Source organism: Gasterosteus aculeatus, chromosome 5, assembly GCF_964276395.1.
Source record: "Gasterosteus aculeatus chromosome 5, fGasAcu3.hap1.1, whole genome shotgun sequence".
NCBI classification, from domain to species: Eukaryota; Metazoa; Chordata; class Actinopteri; order Perciformes; family Gasterosteidae; genus Gasterosteus; species Gasterosteus aculeatus.
In genome coordinates, this window is record NC_135692.1 from 16,424,663 (window position 1) to 16,443,410 (window position 18,748).

Below are 18,748 nucleotides of genomic sequence, written 5' to 3' on the forward strand. Positions count from 1 at the left end.
GTATGCGAGGCAGGAACGCAAACACGAATTATGCAAACTTTTACTTTAACTTGTTTTATTGAGATAAAAAAGACTACATTGGTCAACACAGTGGCGAGGTACTCTGAAAGCGTGAGGCGATAACCACGATGGCTTCACTGTCGCACAACTAGTGGGTCTGCGCGGATCAATCAGTTTCATCACACATTTACATTCGGTGAAGCAAAAACACGGCAAAAACGTGTTCTACTAATACTTTAAAACAATGACCCACTTTATTCATAGAGTTCAAATGTCATATAAGCGGTGAACTGTTGTCAGAATCTACACTAAACAAGAGGGGTGAAGGCAAGGGGTCATTGTCTGTCAAGTTATAGTGACCCTGGGGTCACGTGCAGCTGTGGTACTCAAAAAGGACGCCTTCACAGAATGACTTTTGCCCACATCATTTAAATATCTCATACAAACTTAGTGTGTATAAATAGCCTTCTCATTTTAAACAGTGACGTACTGTTTTGCCTTAACTCAAATGACAAACCTTTTTCCCAAAACTGTCACTCTCCCTTCATCGTCACAACCTTCGTATGTCATAATACCTCTTAAAAAAAGAAAGACAAAAACGATCTTAACAAAAACAGAAAGCACGATGTTTGCGGCGAGTCGGGGTGACGGCCTGGCTGCTGCTCGCCCTTCGTCCTGCGGCAAAACACGGCACAAACTGCAGCACAAACCAGCCCGAAAAGACTCGCTTTGCATCTTAAAGGGACAGTTCGCCCAAATCTCCTCATGGCAGTAGAAACGCCATCAGTGTTTGTGGGGGACCCAGTGACTTTATCTGAGTATTTACATTCAGTAGTTACTATCTATAGACTGTGCGGTGGAGTCCAGCATCTTGACTGCCTTCATATTCCAAACATTTGTTTTTTTGGGGTGAAGTTTTACAACGCAAAATGTTTTACGTGTCAAAAATCGTTGCCATTCTACCTCTCCGTGCCTTGATTGTGCAAGATGTCGGTGTTAAGGGCAACAACACAATGGGTTCTTTTAATAGAGCAGCCTGGCACGCAGACAGAGCAGCATGCATCCTGGTGAGAGGTCGTGCCGGGGGGGATATTTGGTGTGTCGCAGGGGTCCGGTGAGGCCCTGAAGGCAGCGGCGAAAAGCCTCGTCTTTGGCGTTAGACGTGTGGTGCGGATCTGTCATTTGTCACCGTTGGTCTCAGCTTGACGGTGGCGAACGGATTCCCTCCTCTGCAGGAATGAAGGAGGGAAAGAAATCATCTGATTACACAACACAACAACATCCGTGGAAACCTGCCAGCGCTGGTTATTTGTGTCAGGTCACTCACCCTAGAAAGGCAGCCTTTGCAGTCCCATTACCTAAAGAAACCTAAAAAAAAACACAAAAGAAAAGGACCTTTTTAGAGCCGGTGGACAGAAATGAGACACCTCATTCAACACGCACACCGAACCACGCCCCCCCCCAGACTGGTCAGACTGGTTTAAGTCCTCACCGATCCATGCAGACAAGCTTTGGCACATACTTAAACCACACGCTAACCTCACCGAGTCGACACAAAGCTGCAGGAATTAAGTCTGTTAGTGCGGGATGTTGTTTTCATTTGAGGTCAGGTTGAAGAAAAGGTTTTTAAAGTAAGATTTTATCGTTCAGTCATTAACTCGATTAGATTTAGTAAACTCAGTGGATTTTATTTTGTTGTTCCGATACAAATCTTTCTAATTTACCTGTGTGTAGCTGATAAAAAGGTTGCATCCCAGTGGTTAATAATTGCAGGAATAAATCGCAGGAACCACCTCGGTGGGGTTTCGTACTTCTGGATAGAATTTCTTTTCAGGGTTGCAGACACTTCAGGTCAAATTGCTAGAATGCTTTAAATCTGATTGAGAATTACTTCCACAAGTCAAGTTAAAAAAGCTAAATATAATGTGTACAATGCGCTCCGAATCCTGTATTAGGAGTATGCAGAGTGGCTTTGAATGCTTTCCACTCAGGTCTAAAGGGCCCACAGGAGCCCACCTTTGCCCCACAGTCACAACAACAAGCCCACAGCGCACAGCCGGCCTGCCGCCCTCTGGACACGTCTCGTCCGGGCCGGGAGACGTTTGCACAGTGTGGAATCATACGAGCAGGAGTTGGTTGTTGTCCTTCGTGTCACTGTCCTCCTCCTCGAACCTCTTCAGTCCTCAACCTGCCTGAGAGCATTTTTTTGTGCCTCGATTTCTGATACATGACAACTGTGGGCAAACAGTTTGTATAGATATAAGATGTTTCCTCAAACTGGTTAGAGGAATTGAGGCGTGTATCTGGCTGCGCTCTCCTTCGAGGGCGTGGAGTCAGTCACCGTGCAGGAAGGAGGAAGTTGATTAAACACGATTAGTCAGACTCTGGATTTAGCATTTTATGGTGCGGTCACTGAGGCGGAGATGAATAAGAGATACTGTATCAGAGGACATTCAACCTTTATGGGCCGTGTCCCACTCCGTGGACGTTAACACTTGCATGGACCAGATATCACATCGGAGGAGTAACTGAACACAACCGAGGACGCGTGGTTACGAGGTGCTCCGCGTGCTGCTGGTATTGACCTTGTTCAGTGGCGAAGGGGTCGCAGGGGTCGCAGGGCCGGGGGCGGTGCCGTCGCTGTAGTCTGCCGGCGGCAGCAGCACGGGCTCCTCCTCCTCCTCCTCCTCCTCGCGCTCCTGCAGACTGGCCACGCTGCGACGATGGAGCGGCGTGCCAAGACTGCTGCTAACAAACACGGGAACAAAGGTTGAGCTGTAAAACGAATCCCTGCTTTCGGCTTCCCAGCATGCCGCAGTGTTTTCTCACCTGTTAGATATCACTGGTTCAGAATACGGTCTGGAGTAAGACGAGGGGAACCAGCCCCGCCTAACAAGGAGAAAGACACGATAACAGGGTTAAATATAGCATCATATAAAAGCTTTATTGTTTAAAGAGTACCTGGATATCCATAAACTGTTATCTTCTTTCCACGTCATATAAGAAGTGGGAGAGGTATCGATCCAAACTAACTCAAGCTGAACAAAATATTACAACCAAGCATTTGATTCACAGATTAACCAGAAAGATTGTCAACAATGAGCCAGTTTCTGGAGGTAAACCTTTGGACCGGCAGCGATGAGGCCAATTCAGGTTAATGTGTATTGCACAATCATACAAGATTGTCAGAGGAGGTTCTGCTTTAGTAATATGTCTAAAAATGAATCCCACTAAAAGGATAATTCAAATATCCCGTTTGCAGGACTTTGATTGTAAAATAAGATAATAAATAAAACAAAATAAGAGTCCTTTACAGAGCCGGAGCAGAAGAACTGACACTGACTGTCACCATCGTGCGTGTTTGCTCCTACGGACACTTGAAGGAAACGTGCACTTAATCCACGTCAGGCAGATTTTGTTCACTAAGACACGGAAGTCATCGGACCAGCGCAGTGTTGCTAAGAGACAGAATGTGTCCTCTTTGAAACCACCGTAGACTTTGGGTGTTAGATGTCTTCAAATAGTGGACACAAGTTCTTCCGGCACCATGGAGTTTACAGTAAACCTGTAAAAGCGGGTAGCTGAAGATGAGGGGAATCACGAAGGCCGCTGTGTGTATTTGCGCTGCTGCAGCTGCACAACCATCTATTTCTGTACGTGAACGTTATGCGAGCTGGTGATGGAGGTGAGATGGAGTCAGAGCTGCTGTCCACATTTGTTCTCAGTGGCTTTTTCTCTCTTAGCTCATTTTACTTCCTCCTCACGGTGTGCCGGCGTGCAGGGAAATATGCAACGGCAGATGCTTATTGTTGGCGTGCGTGCGTGCGTCTGCACCTGGACGCTTTGGCGTGTGTGTGTTTGTTTGTGTTGTTGGGCAGGGCGAGAGAGAGAGAGAGAGAGAGAGAGAGAGAGAGAGAGAGAGAGAGAGAGACCTCGACTTACGACTGCCGTGTGCGACATACCTGACATACTGTCAGCGTCCCGAGTCCGACGTGTTAAATCTTAAAACAAACACGTAGCGAGCGGCAGGTTCTTCCAACTGGAGTCACGTGAGAACCGGAGCTGCTGCTGGTTCCTGATCCACACGCCAGACTTCTCTGTGTTATTATCTCGCAAAAGGCCTAAACGCTCCCCGTGTTTTTAGATGAAAGAATTACACGTCTTTGTTATTGTCAACGAGTCACCTGAAGCGATATTTCAGCCCGTGTTGCAGTACGTTACGACTTATTACTGCACATTACTGTATATTTACAGTAGCAGGGTCGAGTGTTAACGGCGAAGAAGAAGGATGTTGGACAACCAAGGGGGTCTCTCTCTGACAGACTTTAGGCCACGCAGACGATACCTTTGAGCAGGACGACGCGTTTGTCGGGTTTTCATGGTGTTTCTTGACGATAAGAAATCTGAATCGTGAGACTTTGAAACCGCTGAGATGGAGGAGGGTTAAAATGAGACAAAGAAGAATCCCCCCCAAAAAAACAGCCAATTCCTCCACATCGCTGCGCCAAAGCTCCCCCATCAGCACCGAGGGGCGAACGTCTGAGGCCTCAACAGGAAACTCACTGCTGCGTCTTCTCCAACTCTCCGTACAACCAGCCGTCCTTCTCCTCCTGGACGAGCAGGACGATGACGTCGCCTTCTTCGAAGCTGAGCAGCGTGGGGTTGTTGCCGGCCGCGTGGGGGAAGACCGTCCTCACCCGGGGCTTTCTGCCCACGTTGAGACCGGACGACTGGGACGTGGACCGGGACATGCCGCCCTCTGCGACACCGCCCCGCTCTGGAAACCGGAAGACGGCATCACGTCGGTTTTGACAAAACAAACGGAGGAGGAGACCAGTGACGCTGTGAGGGGCGGGTGTTGGTTCAGGGCTTCAGAGGAGGCCCCCGTACCTGAGCTGTTCTCCGCGGGGGGGCTGAAAGGAATCCTGGGCTCTTGGTTGAACATGTCGACCAGCGGGCTGATTTGGGCCTTCAGTTGCGGCGCCGGCGGAGGGACCTTTGACCCCGCGTTGTACTGAGGCCACGAAGAAGAATGTAGTGAGCGGATGCAATAAGAGACGGGCGAAATAAAATGATGAGAAGCATTTTCGGTAATTGTCCCTCGTGCACAATAAACAGCCACTTAAAAACTTATCAGGGGACTTTCCAAGAACAACAACATAATGATAACACACTTCACACACAACAGATCGGTTACAACAGATATCAGCACCTTTGCAAGATAAAAAACACCCGTATGTAATATTTGGACCTCTGTTATCTGGAGCATCTCACAGAAGGATGAGAGTCAGATAAGAGAATAAAGGTCGTGGCAGGATGTCCCGATGTGCCGCTGCAGATAAACGCTCACCCCGTCGTAGCGTTGCACCACGGGCGATTGCTCCGGAGTCGGGGAGAGCTCCTCTATCATCGTGTTCACCGTGTCCGGCACCTTGGTGATGTCGCTGCACTTTTCCTGCCAGCTCGGGAGCTGCGCGGCCAGCATCTCCTTGGCCTGGACACACCGGAGAAAGAAAGGGTTTAGACGAAGGGTCCTGCAGGCGGGATGACGCATGTCTCCGTGCTTACTTTCTCATGGAAGTTGCTGATCTGGTAGGAGAACACGCAGTGTTTGTCTGCTAGGAAGCAGAAGCGTCTCTTTTCTTCTAGCAAGGCCTCCCTGCAGCCCTCGGCGATGAACTTCTGCATGTCCACCTGGCGCGACGAAATGGTCTCCATGAACTGCAGACGGGGTCACAGGTTGGTTCTGCTTTAACAGCCAGTCAGGTTTTAAATGAGCAATATTGTGAGTGAGAAGCAAAGTGACCACGGAGACAATGAACAACGCTATAAAAAATAATGGTAGATAGTTAAATAATATCAAACAGTATTTCCCAGGTTGTCACGGTGATGTTTAAAGCTGCCGTGTCTCGTCTGGTTCTAAACACCCGACTTGTGCACCGCTGATTTGAGCCGCGCTTCCTTTGCTGCCAACCACACAACAGACCCGCTGAAGCAGCGGGGGGTCGTCGCTGTGCTCCTCCACACCAACACAGTAACAGTTGATTTCAGTGCCGTTAGTGTTGAGGGGAAATTAGCAAAGTGTGTGTTTGAGACGCAGAGGAATATATTAATATATTATTGCATACCGCTGTTGGTTTGATTGGAAAGCTTGACAATGTGAAATATCTGAAGAATATATAGAATTGTTGTAACATTGAATGTTGTGTATTCATGGACCAATATATTTGTCATGTAAAGATCTTTATCCACCAGGACAAACATCCAGAACGTAAATATCCTCTCAACTACATGCGAGACGATAAAAATCATGTAAGATCATAATATTGGATTAGCATGTCAGCACGTTAGCTCATTGGTTCTAAATAGCTGTTAGGAACCTGCTTTGGGTGTTGCCCTTCAGCTTGAATCAAACCTCCCAAACCACTAAACAGGTTTCAGCGAGATGAATGAAGAGTGATTTCGTTTTCTCCTGCATCCCTATCAGCTCTTTTTGCCATTTAGAACTGTTTGCACTGATAATAACGCGGAATATGCAAACAGCTGTAGGCGCGGTGCCGCTCTGAGGCTCCTGTCCCTTTTGTCCTATCAGGAAAAATAACTTTTTAAAGGTATGGGGTGTTCAAAGCCACATCCCAAATGCCTGAGTCATTGTGTGAAATGAAAGTACAACCGGGAATCGAAAGCTGCAGCTTCACTCCCGCAAAGTGCCGCGCCTTCTTCTTCCTGTGCGAGCACCGCGACGCGACAACGTCTCACACGTCTCACACGTTTGCGGCGCGAAGCCGCATTGAAGCACCGGGACTCGGGTTCGAGGCGTATCGCTGGGCTTCCCCTCTCACCTCGTTCTCTCGGATCTCGTACTTGGACGAGTGCTTTCCCTGGCTCTTCCTCCTCAGCTTCTTCAGGTCCGTCTGAGAGCGCTCCAGGTGGTCCATCTTCACCTTGTGCTCCGACTGGTAGCGCTTGAAGGTGGCCTTCGCGTCGTGCGATAAGAGAGGGATGAGAGAAGTGAGCCGGTTTGCAGCTGATGACATTTGTTGTACAACGTAGAACTGCACTCACGTTCATGTACTTCACGTCCATCTCCGTCTTCTTCTCCAGCTCGATAACAATCTCCCTGTGGAACGTCTTGAACTGCAGAGAAAAAAAGCAACACACTTCATGCAAACACAACGCGCAGTGGCCCGGCGGCGTGCACGGTAACGGCTTCCTGGCGGACGTCTTATCAGCTCGTCGTGGTTAAGGATTGACACGTTTCCCCTCTCGCACACACGTTAGGTCAGACAACCGAAGATCAGACAACTGGAGCGAGCGGCAGCGGCGAATGATTCACAACAACTAAAATCTTCAGCGCCATTATGTTTTTAATGGTTTCGATTCAGGATGAAGCAACGTCCAGAGCTGTGGCTTTGAGTTTGCATTTTGATTACAAAATGTGTCAGTCGTCCTATTTTTTACCACACGACGCAAACATCAGTGAGTCGCGCGTCGGTTGAGGATTATTTTGGAGGCTACTTACGTTCTCATCTAGTTCATTGAAGACCCTCCTGTGGGCGTTTGAGATCTCCATCAGAACCACACCTGGAGAGACACCAGGATGTTACGCAGGTCAGCGCGAGGAACCAAGAAAACATGTTGCATTCTCACTCGGTCATACATGCCTTTACATATGAACATGTGCTAGGTAGCCTTATATTTACTGCACAGACATGAGAGGGGTCTCAATCCTCTCAACAATAAGAGTTCACAGACACACACAGACACACACACACACAGTGTATAACAAGATGCATGTTTGGGGAAAAATGTCCTTTATGAAACCTTCCCTTAATAAGCCGGCACAGCCTGCGTGTTCCGGCCGGCTGTGCCCATATTTCACAGATGACTTTCCTCCCTTCACTGTTTGAACAGCTGTCAATAAGTAAGCTGCACGAAGCGTTCTGGTATCGTGCGGTCAGATACAGAACAGTCTGCATTGACAGAAGGACCACGGCACCGATAGAGCAGCAGTGACACAAGACAATGGCGCCGAGGCAACACGGCACACAGAAGTGGAGCTGGGCGGGTTATCGTGCGGCACAATGGGGTGAAATGTGGACTGGAGGTTCACCGGAGGACGAAACCTGTAGAAAGTACGCGTGGGACACGTGAACATCGCCACGCGTGTCGGGCTCACTCCTTTTATCCCAGGAGCCTGTAAAAGCAGCCCGCGTACCCGTCATCCCTCCCTGCGAGCGGGTGTAATGACCCGAGCTGCCCCCCCCCCCCCCCCACAGCTACAACAACACGGCCCTCTGAAGGTCACCAGAACGTGCTGGTAAATGCTGCCTTTGTGCCTCCACGGGGAGGGGCGGCGCGCGGCTCCGGGGCTGTTCAGCCCCAGCAACGGGCCGCCAGGGTGGAAGGGAGAGGCTGAGGAAGGCCGAGAGTGGGGGGGGGGAGGTTCAAAGAGGCCGTTGTACACCTGCAGGTTTCACCTCCGGGGGGTTAACAAGGTGTGAAAGACGGCTGGAGGGCGGCTAAAGGCTCCCGAGCGTTACCACAGCTTTGTGCAGACCGGACGGGGGGGACGGGGGGGACGGGGGGGGGGTCGTGGATCCAAATGTTCCAAAGGAGGAAGATAACTGACGCTCGCTTGGTGTAAGAAGGTGTGAGAGTCGAAGGTGTAGAAAGTACAAAAATGGATTCTGTTGAGCTCCAGTGTGAACAGAAAAGACAGAGAAGTACTTTTCAGCATCTTCATCTAGTGCCGCGCCGTCATTAGCCGCAGGCCGATGCCGATAGCTTCAATGTCCATGCGGATGATTCACGCATACGACTGGTGAGTGGTGAACGTGCCCGTTCTCGCCTCCAGATTACACATGTTACACTCCAACGCTCCGTGCCAGTGTGATTCAGACCACGAGACACGTTGCACTTTGAAGCTGCGTATAAATGTTCAGACATTCATAATCTGTCAAAGGTGGATGATGAATGAAAGCTATAAAAGTGGGGTTGGCGTATACGATTTGCAAGGGATCTTTGTTGCCTGTATCGAATGCCTGGTCTCTAGACAGGTGATGGCATTTATGTGCTGGGGGGCCCCGTGCCGACCCCCCACACCACGTGGGCTTAAATAAGCAGACGCTGGTCGCTGACCAAGTGGCACTTTAAGCTCGACCCTGTTCTGCCACTTTATTCCAATGGAAAACCGCCGCTTTATTGAGTTTCCTCCTCCATTAAAGTCAGCAACACCTGAGCTGGTCACATCGGCCGTGGTCTTATTATGGGATTCGCAGACTCGCAGTGTGTGTGTGTGTGTGTGTGTGTGTGTGTGTGTCACTTCCTTCGTGACTCAAACAGCGTCTCAGCTGCACACATTCCAATGCAGGTGGGGAGAGACTCAAATGTCAGGTGGGCGTTAATGAGCTCCTCCCTTCCCGTTATCACCATGATGTCACTGTGTTGAAGCAGGCGGCGCGGTGACTGCGGTTAAATGCTGGACTCTGGACTTGCTGTATAAACAAGCACCCAGAACCAACAAACACCGCATAAGGAACATCATGTGGAGGCTGCAGATCGGCCTAGAAATGGGCCCTGAGGCGACACTGATCTGTAATGAAAAACTATTATATATCCTGAAGAGCTTCATGGTTTGTTGAGCGTGAAGCGAGTCTCTGGTCTCCTTGGACGGCCTCTGGAGGAAAACTCCCCCTGTACCGGGTTGTTATTTTTATCATGATTTATGACGTATGAGTACGAGATGCAGCAGGGGGGCTGTTTGAGATCTGGGGTCATTAGAGACCTGCAGAGTGTGACAATAATAAATGTGTTGTGGTTGTTCTCACACACGAGGCAGGGAGGTGAACCTTCACTGGCATTTAGGAGCAAGTTATGCTGCCCCGATGTGATGCCTGTGACACCAGATTCATTTTCATGTACTAGAGAGATGAAATAGCTCAAAGACGGATGTTTGAAATGTCTCAGTCTCTCCCCGCAGAATAAATCTCGGACAGAGAAGATACGGGAGGAAACGCTCAGCGGCTCAGCGCGGCTGACATCACCATTTCTCTGGTGCTGTCGGTGAATTTTTTCCAAAAACAATTTGGACCGAGTCTCCGCAGACGAAGAAAAGGTGGAAGGCCGGGGAGGTCGCTGCTCTTTCTCCTGTAACAAGTGGAATGGCAGCTGCCTGTGGAGCGTTTCTAATTGTCCGCCCACTGGACTTTTAGATATACGGCGAGATGTGACGTCTCTTCCTGCAGATGCCGTCCCGCCGCCGTGACGTCAGAGCCTCTCAGGCTGAAGTCTCCCATCAGGAGGAAAAAAGATCCTTCTGCACGCAGCATCCAGCCGTAGCCCAGTAACACAACTGCTCGTTCGCTCTTCGCGTTTGTCCAGTTTATATGAAATTGATGCTACATTTTGGACGTTCACGACTGGAGGAAGAATCCTAGTTATGGAGGATTCACCCGAGGCGGAAACAAGCAACCGTAAACCCCACAGAAGTATTTACGACCTCTGCACATTCTGACCCGCCTGTAAGTCTCCTGTTTTACTGCGTTGAGCGACACAAAGTGGAGGTTGGTCTCTCCTCACAGTCTGAGCCTCCACAGGCAGAAAGTAAAGGGCAGCTTTGGGCCTTTTGGGGGCCGGACGGAGGATCGCGGCCTCCTCTGTCTTTGTGTTTGTTCAGCGTGTTTGCTGCTCCGTGAGAGAACTCACACTGTCTCAGCTACGCTTCAAGACTCCCCGGCACCTTTTTTGTTGAACCAGAAGCTGTTTTAACATTTTCAATAGATTCTACCGATTGGGGCCAAATAATGTCACTCCCTATAAATAATTCTTTAGCGTGTGATTAGATTAGATGTGCAGATGCAACGACACAAGCTTCTCTAAAGTCGCCGATTCAAACCTAGTAGGACTTTTGTTTTCATTAGTTTGGCGACACACCGGTGGCTCTGTGAAATGACCTGACCTACCGGGAGACTCCATCACTCTGCCAGCCAAATACCATCTAACAATAACTCCACAGATCATAATTCACCCACTTTCACAGCTCTGTCAGTTCACACCCACCTGAGCTTCCACCAGGACACCTTATTAGCAATTTGGCAGCTCAATTAAACGTTATTAATAAACTAGAGTATTTACGGTAGCACCAAATTACAGGGTAAGCTCCGAACTTTGGCGTGATAGAAAGATTGTCGATGAGTTACCGGAAAACGACCAGTTCAGGGCAGCAGGCAAAAGACGCCATCAGCATTGATTTGAAAAGTGACATTCGTCCTCTCGTGGACTGTGAGGAATCAGTTTGACGTTTTGGTAAACACCCTTATTTGGCGTTCTGGGATCAGATGAGATGAGTGAGACCCTTCTGGTGTTCGCACCGTCAGTTAGCTTAGCCTTAATAGCCTTAAACCCCAATCAGCTCACATCCGTGTGCAGAGTTTGTCTCTTTGCTCTGCTTTTGAAAATGACCATTTCAACGGACGTCAGACGAGAAACTCACCGAGCTCTCTGGAGACCGGGGACAGGGTGGCGTTCTCTCCGACCTTTGACACGGCTTCGAAGTAGGCCTTCCCAGCCAGAGTCATGGCTGCACGGGAGAGACGGACACCAACGTCCAGAGGTCAGATTCAAAGGTCACATGGAGACAGATGCGATGCAGATCCTCGGGGGCCACGTTTACCTGTGACGGATTTCTCGTAGTTCTTTCCGAGGTTGACCATGTTCCTGAGGCCCGGGTTGAACTGGTCCATCACGTTCTGGGGAGGAGAACAGAGGGTTACAGCAGCTTCGTCCACGCGTTCCCTCACAAACATCTCGCCAATGCCAGAATAACCAAACGTGGCGAGGTCATTTTCGCATTTGCGCTGTTGATCTTGTAGTAGAAACTTCACATGCTTCACCACCAAGCGGGAGCTATTTGCATTATAAACTTCAGCAGTCAGTCCCCCCCCAAAAGCCCCTGCCCCTCTTCTCTCTCCTTCTCCCATTGAAATGCCCCGACAATCCAGTGCTGTTCACCCCCCGTCGTCTCTATTCCCCCGGCACGCCCGCTGTGGAACAATGAAGTCGTAGGTGGAAAGGAGGAGGTGAGGGGGGAGGAAACAGGTTCCCTGCTCTGCCTGTCTGCCTGCCTGTCTTTCTGTCTGTCTGCCTGTCTGTCTGTCTGTCTGTCTGTCTGTCTGCCTGTCTGTCTCTCTCTCTCTCTCTCTCTCTCTCTCTCTCTCTCTCTCTCTCTCTCTCTGCCTGTCTGTCTGTCTGTCTGCCTGTCTGTCTCTGTCTCTCTCTCTGCCTGTCTGTCTGCCTGTCTGTCTGTCTCTGTCTGTCTGTCTGTCTGTCTGTCTGTCTGTCTGTCTCTCTGTCTGTCTGTCTCTCTGTCTGTCTGTCTGTCTGTCTGTCTGTCTCTCTCTCTCTGTCTGCCTGTCTGTCTATCTGTCTGTCTGTCTGTCTGTCTGTCTGTCTCTCTCTCTCTCTCTGCCTGTCTGTCTGTCTGCCTGTCTGTCTCTCTCTCTCTCTGCCTGTCTGTCTCTCTGTCTGTCTGTCTGCCTGTCTGTCTCTCTGCCTGTCTGCCTGTCTGTCTGCCTGTCTGTCTGCCTGTCTGTCTCTATCTCTGTCTGTTTGTCTGTCTGTTTATCTGCCTGTCTGTCTGTCTGTCTGTCAGCCTGTCTGTCTCTATCTCTGTCTGTCTGTCTGTCTATCTGCCTGTCTGCCTGTCCGTCTGTCTGTCTGTCTGCCTGTCTGTCTGCCTGTCTGTCTGTCAGCCTGTCTGTCTCTGTCCAGCTGAAAGTGTTTACTGCAGGTTATGACTTTTGTCCTTTTTGTGTGTCACACACACACACACACACACACACACACACACACACACACACACACACACACACACGCAGATACACAAAACAAACTGTAAACTGTATTACTTATCCAGCCAGGATATTCCACTAAGTAATCATATTTCATATCATATTTTATATTAATCATACTATTAGTTTGAATTAAAACAGTATTGTTGTAATTCATATTAATAGTATGATTACTATGATCGGTCCTCGCAGAGAAGTAAAGACCTGGGACACACACACACACACACACACACACACACACACACACACACACACACACACACACACACACTCCCTCTCGCCTGCTTATCACGTGACAGCAGCATACAGTTGATTAGCTTGGTCCCAGAGGATGAATGACTTTTGATCCAATCACTGATTGTCAGACTGCGGCTTGATGAGAGCGTCCTTTGTCGGGCTTTGCCTCCGTGCGCATCGGTGAATAATAGACTGTTTTACAATACTAATAAAACTTTATTCCCCTTGTAAACAGAGAGTTTAACACAATATAAAAGGCGGTAATGGGATGAAATAAAAGCACCGAAACTCTCATAAACAAAAATATTTAGTTTCGTTTTATCTGTGATTTAAATGAAAAGAAATAATAATTATAACTCAACTGATATAAAACGGCTTCAGCTGAACCTTCCCCCCAAAGCAGATCACATAATGTATTTATTATTATTATGATATGATTATTGATCAGTGAACAACGACCTGCTGTTACCTTGTATGTACTTTCGGTGAGCTTGCTCACGTCATCGGGCGCGCGAGACATGATGGAAGCTTCTTCGTTCTTCGTTCCGGCCCCGATGTGGCGTTTGGTAATCCAGGTGTTCCCTCCGCGGCCGGTCCTGCTCCCTGCAGAGAGACGCGCTGACTGACGCGCCGACCGGGACGCGCGCACGCTCCCCGGTGAGGGCTGGCCGGGGGCGGGGCGCGAGGGGCGTGACGTCACAGCACAGGTCAATCCGATGCGAGTTCCCCCCGCGGTGAAATTAAAAAAAAACGCGGTGACTCTTCGTGCCTCTTGAGACAAAAAAAAAAGCAACACCAAGAACGTGCGTCTTAACTCGACTCCCCGGTGGGGAAATGCAACGCTCCCCTCGGCCTACAGGGGGCGCTGCGGTGCAAACAAACAAGTACAAGTTAATTGCACGGTTAGACGTTTGCTGACCTGATGAGGGCAGCAGACCCAATGACTTGTGGCGTGTGTTACCATCAGCCTGCTCCAGAGGAGCCTGAGGGGCTCAGTGGACCAGCTTCCCTCCTCCTAAACTTTTGGTCATATTTATTTCAGTATTGTTTTGCATAGTTGTGCTTAATTGACCTGAATGTAGGCCGAGTAAATGTGCTCGTGGGCCTGCAGGTCTGGGGCCTTGGGGCAGGCGTTATTACATTACATTACATTACATTACATGTCATTTAGCTGGCGCTTTTATCCAAAGTGCATTCAACCATAGGATACAAACTCAAAAGGACAAGAAACAAGTGCAATTTCCTCAAATAAGCCAATTTACAATTTGCCATAGATGAGTGGCGCTACAGGTACAATTTAAGTGCTACAATTAGTTAGTGTGTTAGTGGAGGTAGAGTCTGAAGAGGTGAGTCTTTAGTCTGAAGATGTGAAGGCTCTCTGTGGTCCTGGTGTCTTCAGAGACCTCCTTCCACCATTTAGGAGCAAGGACAGCAAAGAAAGGTCAAAACAAATAATTTAATATCACTTGTCTCTTGTTGTATCTTCATGTGTTGTCTACATTTTGAACTGCTTTACATATGCGTTTCCTTTTTATGTTATCTACATATAAGGGAGTGAAAAGTTGACAATATGCTGACTTGGGCCAACAATACAATACACACTTTGAAAAAAGTCCCCAGTGAACAACCTGTTTTTTGGTCGAGTCGTGAGTTGTTAGCACCACCGTGTGGATCTTCACACACACACACGGCGTTATTTCCCTTTCTTAAAGTTCCACTTCTCCATGCAGATGCTCCACATCGCTGACAGGAATGTGACCTGGAGTCTCCTTCAGCGCAGCTGCTCGTTGATCCGGAGCCACATGATTGAAACGCATGGTGACAATTTCAGGCCTCCGCCTCTCCGAATCTCCCGAGCAGTCAGGAGGAGCCACAGTGCCCCTCTGGTCCTCCTCTGGTCCCCCTCTGGTCCCCCCGCGTCCAACCTCTACCAGGATTAACTTCACTTCAGCTTGAGGACCAGCAGATATGGACAGGTAGATCTGACACCAGGTACATGTAAGACGTTTGACTTTGTCCATTCAAACTGCGGGACGTGTGCTTGCAGGAAAAGCTCTGCATGGGTCTGGCTGCTGTTTCCTCTGGTGGGCGCCGGCGTGGCAGAGACCACGGACCCTTGGACACACCTGGGTAGGCCATCCAGGAGCCCTCATTTACACCCCTTTGCAGACGTTGTGGCTTCAGAATACTCTCTTTTTGAACAGAAAGCATCGCGGGGAGGTTGGTTTTCTATCAGATGGAGGGGAACGCTACCCGCGTGAGGAACACTGGAGAACTGGCCTCGCGTGTTCCCACCAAGACCACGTTTGAACGCTTCGACCCCCAGAAGAATTTCAGCACGGCAAAGTTCACCTACACGTGGGACTTAGGGGACGGGTATGAGGACTTTTCCGGTTTGAAATATTAAGAAAAGGGTGGGACGCTTCTGTCTTCTTTTACTTCTTCCGTTGATGCAGACAGGTGATCCGAGGGAGGGAGCCGGTGGTCCGCTATCGCTACAGCGCCTCGGGGAACTACACACTGCGCCTCAAAGTGGGAGCGAACGTGACCACATATTCACCCGCCATCGCCGACGTCTACTCCACCGAGGTCCAGGTCCTGGGTCTGTGGTTTGGGGGTTTTATTTCATCTTGCAGTTAACAGGACATAACAGCTTCATATTCAACTATGACTAACTATGTCATTCATTTGAAACTAAATGATAAGACGAAGAAGTGTTTGTTCAGTAAAAACGACACGCGGCAGATCGAACAGATCGGAATGGTGAACATGTATATTTAGAGGCAAATAAACTGTCAGAGAGAATCGATGGGTGCATTTCTGTCAAGTAAAGTTAAGACTTGAGACTATAAAAGGGGACCAAATGAATAATTAGTCAAATTCTCTTGTAGACGCCATCAAAAGCATCGAGCTGAAGGGGCCTTCAGACTACCAGGTGTCTAAGAACACAAGTTTGGCTTTTCATGTCGATGGAAGGTATCTGAACAAAAATGCGTCTCCTTTTGAATTTGACGTCTTGGAATTGAATATGCGTCACCATGCTTCTCTCTCCCCTGTGTGTGTGTGTGTGTGTGTGTGCAGTCCTCCCATGTGGGTGTGCTGGCGTTTCCTGACCGACTGCGTGGCGGACGAGGCGGCGAGCTGCACGCTGACCGCGCTGTACGGAAACACGCTGCGACTGAACCACACCTTCACCGCCGCGGGCGTCCACTGCGTCGACATCAGCGTCCACAACGACGTCAGCCGGATGCAGACCTCCTTCAGCCTCTACGTCCGCAACAGTGAGGGCGCGACACACACACACACACACACGCACACACGCACAACATTGTGACCTTGTGAGAAGAGCTGTGGGGACAAGTCGGGACCTTCAGACAGGTGGTAGATAAATAAAATGGCTGCTGTGGCTAAGCGAAGCCGTGTCGTGTCACGAGGGGGTTCACGGATGAAACGCACCATGTGCCCGTCAGCTGCGTTTAGACGTCGAAGATGCATTTTCTCCGCGTTCAATTGATTCTCCGTTGCTGGAATGAGATCCTATTTTAGAATGACACGCTTCCATTTGCATGCATTGCACTCTGAAGGCTCACATGTAACTGTTTTGTATCATCATGTTCAGCGGGAAGAGGTACTGGAGGAGGTGATGAAAACTCACAGGCAGCATGTTGTTCTTGGTCCCGTCTGAATGGTAGATAACACCCACTTGATCTTCATCCTGTCGTGCGCTGCCGTTCTTCTAGCGACCTTCTCCTTCATCGCGGTCATCGCCTGCCGCCCTCGTCACCGCCACGGATCCCAGGTACAGAACGTCCCAAAGAAAACCCACATTGCGTGAAGCCGTCTGGAATGCAACTGCTTAATGTCCCTCTTTGTGACCCGGAGGTCGATTTAAACGATGTGTCATGATGTTTAGCATTAAACCCCTGAGGTGTGTGTGTGTGTCGGCCCTGAAGGGCCCATGTGACTGCAGCTCGTGACCACTAGGGGTCCGTCTCTGCCCGCCAACATGTTTTGTCTGAGCAACACAAGTGTGTGTGTGGCACAAAAATCATAATATTTGTCCCCAGAGTTTGAGGAAGCTGGACCCAAACTACATCTCTTTCAGCACGACGTAATTGATTTCTGCAGGTTGCAACGTGCAGCAACGCCGTATTTCTGAAGAACCAAGACGCCGAAGGTCAAAGCGCGATCGTCTTTAACTTCTCCGACGTGGCGAAGGGAGAGAAGGAGCCTCTCCTGACGCAGCACGGGACACAGTAGTGCTCTTAACCTCCACGCCGCCCTCCGTCCGGGCTCATGGAGACGGGAGAAGATGCAGTTATGGCCCCGCGGAGCAAATCCCATCTCGCATGAAGAAGAATCATTTCTGCAAAACACATTTTAATAAAATGCCTTTTTTGTGTTTAGGAGTGTGTGATCAGTGAGCAGGTAGCTCACACACTTTCTCTATTATAGATGATCGATGAGTCCCAGACCTTTGGCTGACATTCCCATCAACTCATAATAAATGAATAGCACAACTGCAAGTCATGTTTAAACAATGAGTGTTCTTTTACAGATGCTGTGATCTGATTATTTATTTATGTGTTTTTCTATATTTAACGACGATGATGATGATGCAACTGATATAAACATGTCAATCAAACTGAAACTAATGCCAACTACTTTAGCAAGAATTAAAAAAAGACAAAGCACAACAACACATTATTTTTTGTTTGTCTTTCAATGCTTAATACTCATGTTTGGCTTGAAACATGTCCACAGGGCGTTGCATTGTGGGAGAATAGTACGCGTTGACAGCGCATTCACAAACGGAAGGTGTTTGGTAGACACGCTGTTTTCTTGTTAAACATTCAATGCACTAAAACACCCGCTTGTGATGAGAAGTCAAGAGATCGACAATCTTTTAAGATTCATCCTCTGGATGCACATTTCATCGCATTGCAACCAAACGTTGGTGGAATATTTCAGCCTGGACCAAAGTGTTGGAGCATTGGAGCACACACGGTGCACCATCCATAAACGCCTATAAAGGTGTTTAATGACTTTTACTTCCGTCAGCGATGTCTCGACATTGTCGACCGTGAGTCTCCTGACGAATGAGTCGCTGTGGGATCGAAGTCTGCAGCCTTTCACAGCTTTTAAGGCACACGGATCTAAACTATTTTTCATTCACACACGTCAACTGAAGGAAAACATTTGTGTACTCTCTTATTAGAAATGATTGTTATATATATGTAATAATATTGTTATTATTGTTATTTGAATTACGAAAGAATAGCTGCAATTTAATCTGCATCATTGAAGCTTAAAGCTCAGAGATGATGTGAGCAACCGGTGCCTATTCAAGCATTCAGCGGATCTGAGGCTACATGGTTGATATGACAGTATTCTTTAGTCCGGCTGTGCTGATATGATGCTCGTCAAATCATTTTGTCCCACCTTTTCAGCTGGTTGTCATGGTAAATATTCTATGTACTTTACAACGCCTCTTTGTCATCATTTTCTTCTTTCATTTTACATTTGTAGCACGCGAAAATAAACCCAACAACCAAGCAACCTTTCTTCAATACACTGTCAGTATGTAAGACAAGCAATAAAATTATGAACAGAAACTCAATTCTTCTCTGTCTCTTCTTGGAGGTTATTCTTTTGTTTTA

The 18,748-nt window shown here is 48.7% G+C and overlaps 2 protein-coding genes and 1 long non-coding RNA gene across 4 annotated transcripts; 1 reads left to right on the forward strand and 2 right to left on the reverse strand.

Annotated features, from left to right (window-relative positions):
- Positions 1–38: 38 nt before the first annotated feature.
- On the reverse strand, positions 39–13,908 carry baiap2l1a (BAR/IMD domain containing adaptor protein 2 like 1a). Of its 2 annotated transcripts, none has more exons than XM_040177338.2 (14): positions 13,558–13,908; positions 11,675–11,750; positions 11,495–11,581; positions 7,523–7,584; positions 7,066–7,137; positions 6,843–6,977; positions 5,569–5,721; positions 5,351–5,494; positions 4,891–5,014; positions 4,564–4,777; positions 2,830–2,889; positions 2,586–2,745; positions 1,328–1,368; positions 39–1,229 (listed from the first exon to the last, which is right to left on the reverse strand). In XM_040177338.2, exons 1-14 carry the CDS (start codon positions 13,606–13,608, stop codon positions 1,157–1,159), a joined length of 1,452 nt encoding a protein of 483 aa, XP_040033272.2. In that variant the 5' UTR covers positions 13,609–13,908; the 3' UTR covers positions 39–1,156. The 2 variants fall into 2 exon arrangements, with proteins under 2 accessions (XP_040033272.2, XP_040033271.2); XM_040177337.2 differs by having other exon boundaries at positions 2,586–2,748.
- Positions 13,909–14,540: 632 nt separating this feature from the next.
- Positions 14,541–17,788, forward strand: tmem130 (transmembrane protein 130). Its single transcript, XM_040177342.2, has 8 exons — positions 14,541–15,064; positions 15,136–15,218; positions 15,293–15,464; positions 15,545–15,690; positions 15,980–16,064; positions 16,170–16,369; positions 16,781–16,887; positions 17,217–17,788. Exons 1-8 carry the CDS (start codon positions 15,057–15,059, stop codon positions 17,346–17,348), a joined length of 933 nt encoding a protein of 310 aa, XP_040033276.1. The 5' UTR covers positions 14,541–15,056; the 3' UTR covers positions 17,349–17,788.
- Positions 16,222–16,868, reverse strand: LOC120819687 (uncharacterized). Its single transcript, XR_005712301.2, has 3 exons — positions 16,744–16,868; positions 16,545–16,612; positions 16,222–16,355 (listed from the first exon to the last, which is right to left on the reverse strand). It is a non-coding gene; the product is annotated as an uncharacterized LOC120819687 (long non-coding RNA).
- Positions 17,789–18,748: the final 960 nt, after the last annotated feature.